The sequence below is a fragment of the Oncorhynchus nerka genome, linkage group LG9a, assembly GCF_034236695.1.
Source record: "Oncorhynchus nerka isolate Pitt River linkage group LG9a, Oner_Uvic_2.0, whole genome shotgun sequence".
Classification (NCBI taxonomy): domain Eukaryota; kingdom Metazoa; phylum Chordata; class Actinopteri; order Salmoniformes; family Salmonidae; genus Oncorhynchus; species Oncorhynchus nerka.
Window position 1 is genome coordinate 12,909,328 of NC_088404.1, and position 17,770 is coordinate 12,927,097.

The 17,770-nt window shown below is 41.9% G+C and overlaps 1 protein-coding gene across 8 annotated transcripts in view; it reads left to right on the plus strand.

Moving 5' to 3' along the window:
* The window catches only part of LOC115123238 (neuronal cell adhesion molecule-like), a 183,702-nt gene that overhangs the window by 137,588 nt on the left and 28,344 nt on the right, over positions 1-17,770 (plus strand). For 4 of the 8 annotated variants that reach the window (XM_065022341.1, XM_065022334.1, XM_065022336.1 and 1 more), the window contains 14 exons: positions 1,225-1,347; positions 1,712-1,882; positions 2,441-2,497; positions 6,119-6,230; positions 6,366-6,550; positions 8,965-9,096; positions 9,443-9,586; positions 9,706-9,817; positions 10,491-10,657; positions 11,429-11,576; positions 11,832-11,956; positions 12,399-12,428; positions 13,482-13,583; positions 14,044-14,241. In XM_065022341.1, coding sequence (XP_064878413.1) covers positions 1,225-1,347; positions 1,712-1,882; positions 2,441-2,497; positions 6,119-6,230; positions 6,366-6,550; positions 8,965-9,096; positions 9,443-9,586; positions 9,706-9,817; positions 10,491-10,657; positions 11,429-11,576; positions 11,832-11,956; positions 12,399-12,428; positions 13,482-13,583; positions 14,044-14,241 — 1,806 coding nt within the window. The remainder of the gene's footprint in view (positions 1-1,224; positions 1,348-1,711; positions 1,883-2,440; positions 2,498-6,118; positions 6,231-6,365; positions 6,551-8,964; positions 9,097-9,442; positions 9,587-9,705; positions 9,818-10,490; positions 10,658-11,428; positions 11,577-11,831; positions 11,957-12,398; positions 12,429-13,481; positions 13,584-14,043; positions 14,242-17,770) is intronic. The other 4 variants (XM_065022337.1, XM_065022338.1, XM_065022339.1 and 1 more) reach the window with 2 other exon arrangements.

Here is a 17,770-nt window from a genome sequence, read left to right on the forward strand (position 1 = left end):
CATGTAGCTAGAACTCATTGTTTCATGTAGCTAGAACTCATTTCTTTCATGCATCTACAACAATCCTTTCTAGAACTCATTCCTTCCATGTAGCTAGAACTCATTCCTTCCATGTAGAACTCATTCCTTCCAGCTCAGAACTCATTCCTTCCATGTAGCTAGAACTCATTCCTTCCATGTAGCTAGAACTAATTCCTTCCATGTAGCTAGAACTCATTCCTTCCATGTAGCTAGAACTCATTCCTTCCATGTAGCTAGAACTCATTCCTTCCATGTAGCTAGAACTCATTCCTTCCATGTAGCTAGAACTCATTCCTTCCATGTAGCTAGAACTCATTCCTTCCCATCATTCCTTCCAGCTAGAACTCATTCCTTCCATGTAGCTAGAACTCATTCCTTCCATAGCTAGAACTCATTCCTTCCATGTAGCTAGAACTCATTCCTTCCATGTAGCTAGAACTCATTCCTTCCTTCCATGTAGCTAGAACTCATTCCTTCCATTAGAACTCATTCCCATGTAGCTAGAACTAATTCCTTCCATGTAGCTAGAAACTCATTGTTTCCATGTAGCTAGAACTCATTCCTTCTATGTAGCTAGAACTAATTCCTTCCATGTAGCTAGAAATTCCTTCCTTTCATTGTTTCCATTGCTAGAACTCATTTCCTTCCATGCTAGAACTCATTCCTTCCATGTAGCTAGAACTCATTCATTCCATGTAGCTAGAACTCATTCCTTTCATGTAGCTAGAACTCATTTCTTTCATGCATCTACAACAATCCTTTCATGTAGCTAGAACTCATTCCTTTCATGTTGCTAGAACTCATTCCTTCCATGTAGCTAGAACTCATTCCTTCCATGTAGCTAGAACTCATTCCTTCAATGTAGCTAGAACTCATTCCTTCCATGCAGCTACAACAATCCTTTCATGTTGCTAGAACTCATTCCTTCCATGTAGCTAGAACTCATTCCTTCCATGTAGCTAGAACTCATTCATTCCATGTAGCTAGAACTCATTCCTTCCATGTAGCTAGAACTCATTCCTTCCATGTAGCTAGAACTCATTCCTTCCATGTAGCTAAAACTCATTCCTTTCATGTAGCTAGAACTCATTCCTTCCATGTAGCTACATCTCATTCCTTTTGTTCTCTCAGTCTTCTTGGTGACGTTAGGTAAATGTAGAAACCACATACTGGTATATCATGTTTTCCTTATTTGTATTTCAGGGTCCCCCTTGTGGTCAAAGGAGAGGAACGAGCCAATCAGAGTTCAGGAGGGCGAGGCTCTAGTGCTACATTGCCGGCCCCCTGCTGGCCTGCCCCCTCCTATCATCTTCTGGATGGACGTTAGTAAGTCTGGCCTTTAAAGTCCACTGTCTGTTGTGCTGTAGTTTACTGTAGATACATAGATACCTGTAGATACCTGTTTGTTTACAGACATTTTAGCTGGATTATATGAGAACCTAATGGGTAAGATGTCCTGCCCACACATGTTTCTGAATGGTCATGTCTTGGGTAGTCTGTCATTTTGAGTAGTCTGTCTGTTTGGTTTCATTGCTTACAAATTATGAGTCAAAATATTCCTCATAAAATGAAGCCTCAGTAGCGTGGCCTGCTGGTGTTGACTTCTCTCCTCGTGTTGACTTCTCTCCTCGTGTTGACTTCTCTCCTCGTGTTGACTTCTCTCCTCGTGTTGACTTCTCTCCTCCCCCAGACTTCCAGAGACTGCCTCAGAGCAGCCGTGTGTTCCAGGCGTTGAATGGAGACTTGTACTTCTCCAACGTTCTGAAGGAGGACTCGAGGAATGACTACATCTGTTACGCCCGTTTCCCTCACACTCAGACCATCCAGCAGAAACAACCCATCACCCTCTTAGTGCTCAACCGTAAGTGCATGTGTGTGTGTGTGTGTGTGTGTGTATGGTGTGTGTGTGTGTGTGTGTGTGTGTGTGTGTGAATGTGATTGTGTGTGTGTGTGTGTGTGTGTGTGTGTGTGTGTGTGTGTGTGTGTGTGTGTGTGTGTGTGTGTGTGTGTGGTGTGTGTGTGTGTGTGTGTGTGTGTGTGTGTGTGTGTGTGTGTGTGTGTGTGCATGCTCAGCATTGAATGTGTGTGCCAGTTTGTATAGGAGTTTCCTGTCAGTGATCCTAACCTCGGCGTCACCAGTAGTAGTCTAGTAGTGATCATGAAAAGCCTCTCTCAACAACAAAAGGCTTTCTCATATAGTCCAGTTACCACTGACTGATCGTCTAGATCTAGACGATACAGATTGACAAACACGATTTGACCATCTATTCTTTATCTAGAGTATATCTAGGATCATCATTCAGCATTTTCTTCAGTTCACACAGTTTGATTTCTGTATTCAACCATTCATGTTTATTTGTCCAATCACTTTATTGACTTTAACATGTGGCATGTTTGATTATTTTCTGTTGTGTTACAGTGGATGCAGTCAATGAGACTGTTGCTGCTTTATTCAATGAAACTGATTTTTTTAGTGGTGAGTTTTGGCAACCCCTAGTGGCTCTACCCTCCCATAGTTCGTCAACCAATAGAAACCAACCACTAACATCGACCTCTAAACCTTAAACTTACCCTTGTGATTGTCCTCATCTTTAGTAGTAAACCAATACTAGAAATCAAGCACTAGCATTAACCCCCTAAACCTTAACCTAACCCAACTTCCCACCATAACTTGACCAATGAACACATTTTTGTGAAAGACTGTCTTTTCTACAGCAACTATTTATTAACATAATTTCAAATGACTAAAATTAACCATTGCATGATGGTTCCTCCTTTGCCTTGCTCATATTTTGTCAATTCAAATGGACAAATTACATCTATTACATCTATTATATTCAGTAGGTCTGTATTACATTCAGTAGGTCTGTCTGTATTACATTCAGTAGGTCAGTATTACATTCAGTAGGTCTGTATTACATTCAGTAGGTCTGTATTACATTCAGTAGGTCAGTATTACAATCAGTAGGTCTGTATTACATTCAGTAGGTCTGTATTACATTAATTAGGTCTGTCTGTATTACATTCAGTAGGTATGTCTGTATTACATTCAGTAGGTCTGTCTGTATTACATTCAGTAGGTCTGTCTGTATTACATTCAGTAGGTCTGTATTACATTCATTAGGACTGTCTGTATTACATTCAGTAGGTCTGTATTACATTCAGCAGGTCTGTATTACATTCAGTAGGTCTGTCTATATTACATTCAGTAGGTCTGTCTGTATTACATTCAGTAGGTCTATTTGTATTACATTAAGTAGGTCTGTCTGTATTACATTCAGTAGGTCTGTATTACATTCAGTAGGTCTGTATTACATTCAGTAGGTCTGTCTGTATTACATTCAGTAGGTCTGTATTACATTCAGTAAGTGTGTATTACATTCAGTAGGTCTGTCTGTATTACATTCAGTAGGTCTGTCTGTATTACATTCAGTAGGTCTGTCTGTATTAAATTCAGTAGGTCTGTATTACATTCAGTAGGTCTGTATTACATTCAGTAGGTCTGTATTACATTCAGTAGGTCTGTATTACATTCAGTAGGTCTGTCTGTATTACATTCAGTAGGTATGTCTGTATTACATTCAGTAGGTATGTCTGTATTACATTCAGTAGGTCTGTCTGTATTACATTCAGTAGGTCTGTATTACATTCAGTAGGTCTGTCTATATTACATTCAGTAGGTCTGTATTACATTCAGTAGGTCTGTCTGTATTACATTCAGTATGTCTGTATTACATTCAGTAGGCCTGTCTATATTAAATGCAGTAGGTATGTCTGTATTACATGCAGTAGGTCTGTCTGTATTAAATGCAGTAGGTATGTCTGTATTAAATGCAGTAGGTCTGTATTACATGCAGTAGGTCTGTCTGTATTACATGCAGTAGGTATGTCTGTATTAAATGCAGTAGGTCTGTCTGTATTACATGCAGTAGGTCTGTCTGTATTACATGCAGTAGGTATGTCTGTATTAAATGCAGTAGGTCTGTCTCTATTACATGCAGTAGGTCTGTCTGTATTACATTCAGTAGGCTACTTTTGGAAAGCTTTCTCTCTTTTATAGTCATATATTTCATTAGAGCAAAGCAGATTGACAGCCTTGCAAACTGTGAATGTTCCAACCACTACCACTCCAGTCTGTTAATCTATTCTCTTCACCCAGCCAACCGAATTCTTTCCTCCCAATCCACTTAAAACCTCTCCACTCTCTCTGACATCTTTCATTTCCTATCAGTTCCTTTCTCATTGTTTGCAAAAGCATTACTTCCTATGCGTCTGTCTGTGGAGTACCCTGAAGCTACATGTCACGCAGGCACGCAGTCAGCCGTACAACAGATGAGGCTACAGACAGGCTGATCTGACAGAAACGATGTATCTCTCTTTCTGTATGATCATTGCCATCATCACAAGCACCATTTGTTGAACTCTTAATATCATAGTATCATATCCAAATGGGATTATTTGGAGACGGTTATCCTTATCCTCACCTTGAACTGGAAAGTAGTTTAGTATCTGGTATAACTGTACAGGAAAACAAGATGTTGTAGATATCCACCGCCTCTTAGTACAGTCCTACCGCTCGACCGAAGAACCCCTTTACAGTAAGAGATGAAGGCAGGGATTCATTCCAACACATTTACGACCTGTACACTGCGCTAGACTTTTAAAGGCAATTTCCCTTACTCTTACTCTTCACTATCAACTCAAACACAAATCACCTTTTAAAAAAGTCAACTGCTGTGTTTGAGTATGTGAGCCCTGACCTGTACCTTCACAGTGGTACAGCACTGACCTGTACCTTCACAGTGATACAGTACTGTCCTGTACCTTCACAGTGGTACAACCTGACCTGTACCTTCACAGTGGTACAGTACTGACCTGTACCTTCACAGTGGTACAGCACTGACCTGTACCTTCACAGTGGTACAGCACTGACCTGTACCTTCACAGTGGTACAGCACTGACCTGTACCTTCACAGTGGTACAACCTGACCTGTACCTTCACAGTGGTACAGTACTGACCTGTACCTTCACAGTGGTACAGCACTGACCTGTACCTTCACAGTGGTACAACCTGACCTGTACCTTCACAGTGGTACAGCACTGACCTGTACCTTCACAGTGATACAGTACTGTCCTGTACCTTCACAGTGGTACAACCTGACCTGTACCTTCACAGTGGTACAGTACTGACCTGTACCTTCACAGTGGTACAGCACTGACCTGTACCTTCACAGTGGTACAGCACTGACCTGTACCTTCACAGTGATACAGTACTGTCCTGTACCTTCACAGTGGTACAACCTGACCTGTACCTTCACAGTGGTACAGTACTGACCTGTACCTTCACAGTGGTACAGCACTGACCTGTACCTTCACAGTGGTACAGCACTGACCTGTACCTTCACAGTGGTACAGCACTGACCTGTACCTTCACAGTGGTACAGCACTGACCTGTACCTTCACAGTGGTACAGCACTGACCTGTACCTTCACAATGGTACAGCCCTGACCTGTACCTTCACAGTGGTACAGCACTGACCTGTACCTTCACAGTGGTACACCACTGACCTGTACCTTCACAATGGTACAGCCCTGACCTGTACCTTCACAGTGGTACAGCACTGACCTGTACCTTCACAATGGTACAGCACTGACCTGTACCTTCACAATGGTACAGCCCTGACCTGTACCTTCACAGTGGTACAGCACTGACCTGTACCTTCACAATGGTACAGCACTGACCTGTACCTTCACAGTGGTACAGCACTGACCTGTACCTTCACAGTGGTACAGCACTGACCTGTACCTTCACAGTGGTACAGCACTGACCTGTACCTTCACAGTGGTACAGCACTGGCCTGTACCTTCACAGTGGTACAACCTGACCTGTACCTTCACAGTGGTACAACCTGACCTGGAGCTTCACAGTGGTACAGCCTGACCTGTACCTTCACAGTGGTACAACCTGACCTGTACCTTCACAGTGGTACAGCACTGACCTTGGTAAAAAAACAAAACAGGAATAAAATGGACAGAACAGCAGTAGTCTTGCTGTGACTAGCTGTGTCTCTGACCCCTCCATGTTGTTATGACTGCAGACGGCTCCGTGGAGGAGAGGAAACCCACTTTCCTCATCCCTTCTGGCTCCAGCAGCTCCAAGATGGTGCTGAGAGGACAGGTCCTGGAGTTGGAGTGCATCACTGAGGGACTGTAAGTACTTAGTGTTGTGTTGTACATGTATTATGTGTTGTGTACGGTAGACCTAAATAAGTTCACTAGAAACGTATGTCTTCACACTGTTCTCTCTCTCTCTCTCTCCCTCTTCTCTCCCTATTCCCTATCCAGTCCCACTCCAGAGGTCTCGTGGAGTAAGCTGAGCGGGGAGTTCCCTGACAAGCGTACCTCCATCGTGACCTTCCAGAAGATACTGCGTATCGTGAACGTATCCGATGCCGACGCTGGCGAGTACCGCTGCACTGCCCACAACCGCTTGGCCTCCATACACCACACCATCCGTGTCACCGTCAAAGGTATGTCATGTGACCTAGCAGTTAGTTCCGATAACTCTAGCACACATGTAGCCTATAGCAGGGTCTGCATGGGTCCAGATTCTGCACCCGCCCTTCTGATGTGGACTCCTCCTTCCTTTCCTGTCTGCCTGTCACTGTCCTACCCATTCAATAACACCACAACACTGTCACTGTCCTACCCATTCAATAACACCACAACACGGTCACTGTCCTACCCATTCAATAACACCACAACACTGTCACTGTCCTACCCATTCAATAACACCACAACACTGTCACTGTACTACTCATTCAATAACACCACAACACTGTCACTGTCCTACCCATTCAATAACACCACAACACTGTCACTGTCCTACTCATTCAATAACACCACAACACTGTCACTGTCCTACCCATTCAATAACACCACAACACTGTCACTGTCCTACTCATTCAATAACACCACAACACTGTCACTGTCCTACCCATTCAATAACACCACAACACTGTCACTGTCCTACTCATTCAATAACACCACAACACTGTCACTGTCCTACCCATTCAATAACACCACAACACTGTCACTGTCCTACTCATTCAATAACACCACACCACTGTCACTGTCCTACCCATTCAATAACACCACAACACTGTCACTGTCCTACCCATTCAATAACACCACAACACTGTCACTGTCCTACCCATTCAATAACACCACAACACTGTCACTGTCCTACCCATTCAATAACACCGCAACACTGTCACTGTCCTACCCATTCAATAACACCACAACACGGTCACTGTCCTACTCATTCAATAACACCGCAACACTGTCACTGTCCCACCCATTCAATAACACCACAACACTGTCACTGTCCTACCCATTCAATAACACCACAACACTGTCACTGTCCTACTCATTCAATAACACCACAACACTGTCACTGTCCTACCTATTCAATAACACCACAACACTGTCACTGTCCTACTCATTCAATAACACCACAACACTGTCACTGTCCTACCCATTCAATAACACCAAAACACTGTCACTGTCCTACTCGTTCAATAACACCACAACACTGTCACTGTCCTACCCGTTCAATAACACCACAACACTGTCACTGTCCTACCCATTCAATAACACCACAACACTGTCACTGTCCTACTCATTCAATAACACCACAACACTGTCACTGTCCTACTCATTCAATAACACCACAACACTGTCACTGTCCTACTCATTCAATAACACCACAACACTGTCACTGTCCTACTCATTCAATAACACCACAACACTGTCACTGTCCTACTCATTCAATAACACCACAACACTGTCACTGTCCTACCCATTCAATAACACCACAACACTGTCACTGTCCTACCCATTCAATAACACCACAACACTGTCACTGTCCTACCCATTCAATAACACCACAACACTGTCACTGTCCTACCCTCAATATAACACCACAACACTCATTCAACAACACCACAACACTGTCACTGTCCTACCCATTCAATAACACCACAACACTGTCACTGTCCTACCCATTCAATAACACCACAACACTGTCACTGTCCTACTCATTCAATAACACCACAACACTGTCACTGTCCTACCCATTCAATAACACCACAACATGGTCACTGTCCTACTCATTCAATAACACCACAACACTGTCACTGTCCTACCCATTCAATAACACCACAACACTGTCACTGTCCTACCCATTCAATAACACCACAACACTGTCACTGTCCTACTCATTCAATAACACCACAACACTGTCACTGTCCTACCCATTCAATAACACCACAACACGGTCACTGTCCTACCCATTCAATAACACCACAACACTGTCACTGTCCTACCCATTCAATAACACCACAACACTGTCACTGTCCTACTCATTCAATAACACCACAACACTGTCACTGTCCTACCCATTCAATAACACCACAACACGGTCACTGTCCTACCCATTCAATAACACCACAACACTGTCACTGTCCTACCCATTCAATAACACCACAACACGGTCACTGTCCTACCCATTCAATAACACCACAACACTGTGAGGAGCGGGGCTGAAAGGGGTCTGGAACGTCCGGTTGCCTCCAGGGCTTTTATCCTCTCTTTGAATCTCCCTTATTTATTTCTAAATGGTGGTATCCGGAGCAGAGTGTTCTGTCATTAACCGCTTTCCTGCCTTTCAGGATTGTCACCTTTCTGACCCTTTTTCTCTCCCGTCACATTCCTTTTTACTTTTCCGTTGTTTAACCTTGTATTCTGATGCAAATTATACAGCAAAAAAATGATCCAACCATACAGCCACCATTCATGTGAGGTGAACATCAACTGAACTTCTATATTCTACCTTTAACCAACCGTCTGCTTGCCTTGTGTTCATGTGGTCCTCCCCTCCCAGCGGCACCGTACTGGATCACTACCCCCAGGAACCTGGTGCTGGCCCCTAGAGAGAAGGGTCAATTGATCTGTAGGGCCAGTGGTACTCCCAAACCCACCATCAACTGGGCCATGAATGGCATCCCCATAGAGAGTGAGTACTCTGTATTGATTGATTGAGTGTCTGTCTGTCTGTCTGTCTGTCTGTCTGTCTGTCTGTCTGTCTGTCTGTCTGTCTGTCTGTCTGTCTGTCTGTCTGTCTGTCTGTCTGTCTGTCTGTCTGTCTGTCTGTCTGTCTGTCTGTCTGTCTGTCTGTCTGTCTGTCTGTCTGTCTGTCTGTCTGTCTGTCTGTGTTCATACAGTGCACAGACACCACAGTCTATTTGGGATTAAGTCATTGCTTCTGCCATTGTGAGGTTTAGACACACATACAATGTTCAAGTTAAACATTTTCTATGTTTGTGGTGAAACTTTTGACACGTGTTTTGATGCCTCGCTAGATTCACCTGAGGACTCCAATAGGAAGGTGGAGGGCGACACCATCATCTTCGAGGAAGTCCAAACTGGATCCAGTGCAGTCTACCAGTGCAACGCATCCAATGAATATGGATATCTGCTGTCCAATGCCTTCGTCAACGTTCTCTGTGAGTCAACTCCTCACTCAAACTTAGAACTCAGAAGTTTGAAGTTAAAGCTTGAAACTCAGCTTTTCTGTCACTGAAGTGCATTGAACTTGCAAACACAATGTTGTGTCTGTTTATAGCTGAAACACCCAGAGTATTGACTCCAGCTAACCAGGTCTACCAGGTGATCCGAAACAACCACGCCTTGCTGGACTGTTCCTCCTTCGGCTCGCCCATCCCCAAAATCACATGGTAAATTCATGACCTTTGAACTTTTTGGTATACTCTACATGCATTTATGGGTACTAAAAAGATAGGTCGCGCCACAGTATTGGCAGCAATGGGTGTGTAACACAGTGCTGCAACACAGTGCTGCAACACAGTGCTGCAACACAGTGCTGTAACACAGTGCTGTAACACAGTGCTGCAACACAGTGCTGCAACACAGTGCTGCAACACAGTGCTGTAACACAGTGCTGTAACACAGTGCTGCAACACAGAGCTGCAACACAGTGCTGCAACACAGTGCTGTAACACAGTGCTGTAACACAGTGCTGTAACACAGTGCTGCAACACAGTGCTGTAGCACAGTGCTGCAACACAGTGCTGTAACACAGTTCTGCAACACAGTGCTGTAGCACAGTGCTGCAACACAGTGCTGCAACACAGAACTGTAACACAGTGCTGCAACACAGTGCTGCAACACAGTGCTGCAACACACTGCTGTAACACACTGCTGCAACACAGTGCTGCAACACAGTGCTGTAACACAGTGCTGTAGCATTGTTAAGAAACAGGGTTTTAACTTTCGGAAACAAATGTTTTAGTATGTGCAACAGAACTGCATGGTATGTGTGTGTTAAAAAATCTGACCCCAATCCCAGGTTAAAAGTTCAGAACCTATGGTTCCACTATTCCCTGTCAGGTTTAAGGACAGCCAGTCCAGCACCCTGGAAGGGGACCCCTACTTGCTGCATGAAAACGGGACTCTGGAGATATATGTGGTCCAGGCCCTCAACAGTGGGAAGTATATCTGTGTGGCCAGGAACACTCTGGGCATCGCTGAGAACCATGTCTATCTGGAGGTCAAAGGTGAGATACCACACTATTCTCTCTCTCAATTCAATTCAATTCAAGGGGCTTTATTGGCATGGGAAACATATGTTAACATTGCCAAAGCAAGTGAGGTTAGTAATATACAAAGTGAAATAAACAATAAAAATAAACAGTAAACATTTAATATACAGAAGTTTCAAAAGGATAAAGACATTACAAATGTCATATTATATATATATACAGTGTTGTAACGATGTACAAATGGTTAATGTACAAAAGGGAAAATAAATAAGCATAAATATGGGTTGTATTTACAATGGTGTTTGTTCTTCATTGGTTGCCCTTTTCTTGTGGCAACAGGTCACAAATATTGCTGTTGTGATGGCACACTGTGGTATTTCACCCAATAGATATGGGAGTTTATAAAAATCGGTATTGTTTTCGAAATCTTTGTGGATCTGTGTAATCTGAGGGAAATATGTGTCTCTAATATGGTCATACATTGGACAGGAGGTTAGGAAGTGCAGCTCGGTTTCCACCTCATTTTGTGGGCAGTGTTCTCTCTCTCTCTCTCTCTCTCTCTCTCTCTCTCTCTCCCTCTCTCTCTCTCTCTCTCTACTGGATGTGTTTTTCTGAAGGTTTACCATATAGGAAACATAGGGTCCATACTTTTTCCTGACCATATGATCTAACCAGGGAAAACTGATGGCCCTGAACACCACTTAGATTAGTCTCACTGAGGTAAACAACGGAGCAGGATATTGTATTGTGTTGTTTCTGATGTAACCCCCCCCCCCACCCCCCCAGAGCCAACTCGTATCCTGAAGCAGCCGAAATACAAGGTGGCCCAGAGAAACATGAACGTGGTGTTTGAGTGTAAAGTAAAACACGATCCCACCCTCATCCCCATCATGATCTGGCTGAAAGACAACGGAGAGTTGCCCGACGACGAGAGGTACGTGCTGGTACTCAAACACTCATGTTTCGACATAGAGCACATTATATCCGCAGTAGTACGTCCTGCTTTTGTATATTCTACTCATGTTTAGTTCAATTTAGTTTATTCATTAGTCCATCAGGGCTTCCAGAGTGCATACATAAACACACAATTCAACACAAATGAAAGAGTTATACACTTACACAAGAGGACCCTTTAAAACCTCTTAAGGATCGGACCATTTTTTTTCAATTTTTGGCTTTGTCTTCCCAGATTTCTGGTGGACTCTGACAGCTTGACCATAACAGATGTGACAGAGAACGACGCGGGAACGTACACCTGCATAATGAATACTACTCTGGACCATGACTCTGCCAGTGCTGAGCTCACTGTCGTCGGTATGTACAGATGTGGGATCTTAATTTTCTTCTTAAAAACCATCTTATTGACGGTTTGAACGTTTAATCCGTGATGTTGCTTGATCGGTGGTTAGCCTATTAGCTGGTCAAAATTAGGCTACATGAAAAGTGGAATACTGTTAATATAACTGTGTGTTAGGACAGGTTTTCAGTGAATTTATGTAAATCACGAGGCTGATCAAATTAAGGTCCTACATCTGTAACTCTCTCTCGTAAACTTACATACCAGAAACATGCTCATGATCCCTCAAATCACACGACAGTAACAATGTTGTTTCTGTTAGTTTTGTTGGGAAAAATTAAGTTACTCTATTCTATTATGTGAAATAACGCCAAGTAAGAGAGAGGGTGTCCTGTTGTTGTCTCTAATCACTAACTACTTAACCCCTACCTCACTCCCACCTGTTCTCCTACCTGGCAGAGGCAGCTCCTACTCCAGCTGTCATCTATGGTAAACCTGCAGTAAACACAAATGCTCATCTCTGCTCCCAGTCTCATGAGCTTGTGTGTGTGTTCGTGTTCGTATTCGTGTGTGTGTTGATTATGTGTCTGCATAGTCAAGCATGCTGCGCTGCTCGCAGATGTGATCATTCACAGTGTTTGTGTGTGACATCACCAGCATCCGGACGGACGAACGGACGGACGGAGCAACAGACAGTTGTTTTAATTTAACCACAGTTTTTAAAGGGCTTATTGATTTCACCATTTTCTTATATCATTCATTCTTTATTTTAAAAGCATTTTGACGATTTAAAAAAAATCCCTAAATGTGCTTTTGTTATTTTGTTTAGCATGTGTTGTTGAAAGAATACATCAGCAATGCAGCTCATTAAAACGGAGTCTGTGAGTGTGGAGTAATTACTAGTGCCTTTAAAGGGATAGTTGAAGATTTTGGCAATAATGCCATTTTTCTACTTCCCCAGAGTGAGATGAACTCATGGATACCATTTTTATGTCTCTGTGTCCAGTATGAAGGAAGTTAGAGATACTTTTGCGAGCCAATGCTAACTGGCATTAGTGCAAAGACTGGAAGACTATGGTATCTACTAGCATGCTAGCAGTTACCATAGATTTCCAGTCAATGTGCTAACGCTTGTTAGCAATTGCGCAAACACTACTTCGCAAACTTCCTTCAAACTGCACACAAAGGCATAAAAAAATGGTATCTACGAGTTCATCCGACTTTGGAGAAGTACAGTAGATAAAGGGCTTCATTGCCTAAATGCTGAAGTATCTCTATAATCCACAGATATGTTTGTCACACTAATTGGTGTCGCTGTCCCTGCTGCAGAGTGGGGTGAAGTGTTTCATTTCCATCCAGCTCATCTGTCTAAAGCTTTCTTGTGGCAATAAAAAGGGCCTTCTCTTGCTGTGTTCCATACTTATTTTTTTATCTGTCTGTGGTTCCATACGTGGCATGGCATGAACGAATAATGTTGTCGTGCTGGGAGTCACTGTAAAGTAGCTGTCTATTACACTGAGCTAAATGTCCTGTGTTCTCCAGAACAACCAGACCCTCCTACTGACCTGGAGTTGACCGACATGAAACCCAGGAGTGTCCAGCTCACCTGGATACCTGGAGACGAACACAAAAGCCCTATTCACAGTACGCACCTGCTTTACCTCTCTGTGTGTGTGTGTGTGTGTGTGTGTGTGTGTGTGTGTGTGTGTGTGCGTGCGTGCGTGCGTGCGTGCGTGCGTGCGTGCGTGCGTGCGTGTAGTGCTAATGACAGACTGCTATTCCCAGAACACTATCTAATGGCTGTATCATTATTATCTTGAGACTACTGCCACAGTGCTATTAGGTTTAGTCAATCTCACTGTTTTTAATGATGTTAGCACTACTCAGAGTACTTGCTAATTATGTTTGTTCAGCACTACCCATATCACATGTATTTAATGGTGAATTTGATGGGTTTCTGATAGTGTCAGGATTTTCCAGGGTAATGTTGTTCGGTGTACAGTATATCAGGGAGATATAGGCTTGTGTCAACTATACCAAGACTGAAGTTAGATAATACATTCCCTGCAATCATTCACCATTTTTCCACTTCCTTCCCCCTCAGAATTTGTGATCCAGTACACAGACTCTCTCCACGATCATGGCCACTGGCACAACCTGACGCATGTCCCGGGCAGCAAGACCACGGCCCACCTCGAACTGTCCCCTTACGTTCACTACTCCTTCAGAGTCCTGGCCCTGAACGCTGTGGGTCTCTCCGATCCCTCCAACCCCTCCCACATGTACAAGACCAATCCTGCAGGTACAGATTCTAGAATTGACTTGTTAATAATGGGGTTGATTTGGCACTGTTGATTTGTGCATTCTGTTGATTTGGCATTCTGTTGATTTGGCATTCTGTTGATTTGGCATTCTGTTGTTTGTGTATGCTGTTGATTTGTGCATTCTGTTGATTTGGCATTCTGTTGATTTGTGCATTCTGTTGATTTGTGCATATTGTTGATTTGTGCATACTGTTGATTTGTGCATGCTGTTGATTTGTGCATTCTGTTGATTTGGCATTCTGTTGATTTGGCATTCTGTTGTTTGTGTATGCTGTTGATTTGTGCATTCTGTTGATTTGGCATTCTGTTGATTTGTGCATTCTGTTGATTTGTGCATATTGTTGATTTGTGCATACTGTTGATTTGTGCATGCTGTTGATTTGTGCATTCTGTTGATTTGTGCATACTGTTGATTTGTGCATTCTGTTTATTAGGGCATACTGTTGATTTGTGCATAATGTTGATTTGTGCATTCTGTTGATTTGTGCATACTGTTGATTTGTGCATTCTGTTGATTTGTGCATACTGTTGATTTGTGCATTCTGTTGATTTGTGCATTCTGTTGATTTGTGCATATTGTTGATTTGTGCATACTGTTGATTTGTGCATACTGTTGATTTGTGCATAATGTTGATTTGTGCATTCCGTTGATTTGTGCATACTGTTGATTTGTGCATTCTGTTGATTTGTGCATACGGTTGATTTGTGCATTCTGTTGATTTGTGCATTCTGTTGATTTGTGCATTCTGTTGATTTGTGCATACTGTTGATTTGTGCATGCTGTTTATTAGGGCATACTGTTGATTTGTGCATTCTGTTGATTTGTGCATACTGTTGATTTGTGCATTCTGTTGATTTGAGCATACTGTTGATTTGTGTATTCTGTTGATTTGTGCATACTGTTGATTTGGCATTCTGTTGATTTGGACATACTGTTGATTTGTGCATTCTGTTGATTTGGACATACTGTTGATTTGTGCATTCTGTTGTTTTGGACATTCTGTTGATTTGGACATTCTGTTGATTTGTGCATACTGTTGATTTGGATATTCTGTTGATTTGTGCATTCTGATGATTTGGACATCCTGTTGATTTGGACATACTGTTGATTTGGCATTCTGTTGATTTGTTTCATTCTGTTGATTTGGCATACTGTTGATTTGTGCATTCTGTTTATTAGGGCATACTGTTGATTTGTGCATAATGTTGATTTGTGCATTCTGTTGATTTGTGCATACTGTTGATTTGTGCATTCTGTTGATTTGTGCATACTGTTGATTTGTGCATTCTGTTGATTTGTGCATATTGTTGATTTGTGCATACTGTTGATTTGTGCATACTGTTGATTTGTGCATGCTGTTTATTAGGGCATACTGTTGATTTGTGCATAATGTTGATTTGTGCATTCCGTTGATTTGTGCATACTGTTGATTTGTGCATTCTGTTGATTTGTGCATACAGTTGATTTGTGCATACTGTTGATTTGTGCATTCTGTTGATTTGTGCATATTGTTGATTTGTGCATACTGTTGATTTGTGCATACTGTTGATTTGTGCATGCTGTTTATTAGGGCATACTGTTGATTTGTGCATAATGTTGATTTGTGCATTCCGTTGATTTGTGCATACTGTTGATTTGTGCATTCTGTTGATTTGTGCATACAGTTGATTTGTGCATTCTGTTGATTTGTGCATTCTGTTGATTTGTGCATTCTGTTGATTTGTGCATACTGTTGATTTGTGCATTCTGTTTATTAGGGCATACTGTTGATTTGTGCATAATGTTGATTTGTGCATACTGTTGATTTGTGCATTCTGTTGATTTGTGCATTCTGTTGATTTGTGCATATTGTTGATTTGTGCATACTGTTGATTTGTGCATACTGTTGATTTGGGCATGCTGTTTATTAGGGCATACTGTTGATTTGTGCATAATGTTGATTTGTGCATTCCGTTGATTTGTGCATACTGTTGATTTGTGCATTCTGTTTATTTGTGCATTCTGTTGATTTGTGCATTCTGTTGATTTGTGCATACTGTTGATTTGTGCATTCTGTTGATTTGAGCATACTGTTGATTTGTGTATTCTGTTGATTTGTGCATACTGTTGATTTGGCATTCTGTTGATTTGTGCATACTGTTGATTTGGACATTCTGTTGATTTGTGCATTCTGATGATTTGGACATCCTGTTGATTTGGACATACTGTTGATTTGGCATTCTGTTGATTTGTTTCATTCTGTTGATTTGGCATACTGTTGATTTGTGCATTCTGTTTATTAGGGCATACTGTTGATTTGTGCATAATGTTGATTTGTGCATTCTGTTGATTTGTGCATACTGTTGATTTGTGCATTCTGTTGATTTGTGCATACTGTTGATTTGTGCATTCTGTTGATTTGTGCATTCTGTTGATTTGTGCATATTGTTGATTTGTGCATACTGTTGATTTGTGCATACTGTTGATTTGTGCATGCTGTTTATTAGGGCATACTGTTGATTTGTGCATAATGTTGATTTGTGCATTCCGTTGATTTGTGCATACTGTTGATTTGTGCATTCTGTTGATTTGTGCATACGGTTGATTTGTGCATTCTGTTGATTTGTGCATTCTGTTGATTTGTGCATTCTGTTGATTTGTGCATTCTGTTTATTAGGGCATACTGTTGATTTGTGCATTCTGTTGATTTGTGCATACTGTTGATTTGTGCATTCTGTTGATTTGTGCATATTGTTGATTTGTGCATACTGTTGATTTGTGCATGCTGTTGATTTGTGCATTCTGTTGATTTGGCATTCTGTTGATTTGGCATTCTGTTGTTTGTGTATGCTGTTGATTTGTGCATTCTGTTGATTTGGCATTCTGTTGATTTGTGCATTCTGTTGATTTGTGCATATTGTTGATTTGTGCATACTGTTGATTTGTGCATGCTGTTGATTTGTGCATTCTGTTGATTTGTGCATACTGTTGATTTGTGCATTCTGTTTATTAGGGCATACTGTTGATTTGTGCATAATGTTGATTTGTGCATTCTGTTGATTTGTGCATACTGTTGATTTGTGCATTCTGTTGATTTGTGCATACTGTTGATTTGTGCATTCTGTTGATTTGTGCATTCTGTTGATTTGTGCATATTATTGATTTGTGCATACTGTTGATTTGTGCATACTGTTGATTTGTGCATAATGTTGATTTGTGCATTCCGTTGATTTGTGCATACTGTTGATTTGTGCATTCTGTTGATTTGTGCATACGGTTGATTTGTGCATTCTGTTGATTTGTGCATTCTGTTGATTTGTGCATTCTGTTGATTTGTGCATACTGTTGATTTGTGCATGCTGTTTATTAGGGCATACTGTTGATTTGTGCATTCTGTTGATTTGTGCATACTGTTGATTTGTGCATTCTGTTGATTTGAGCATACTGTTGATTTGTGTATTCTGTTGATTTGTGCATACTGTTGATTTGGCATTCTGTTGATTTGGACATACTGTTGATTTGTGCAT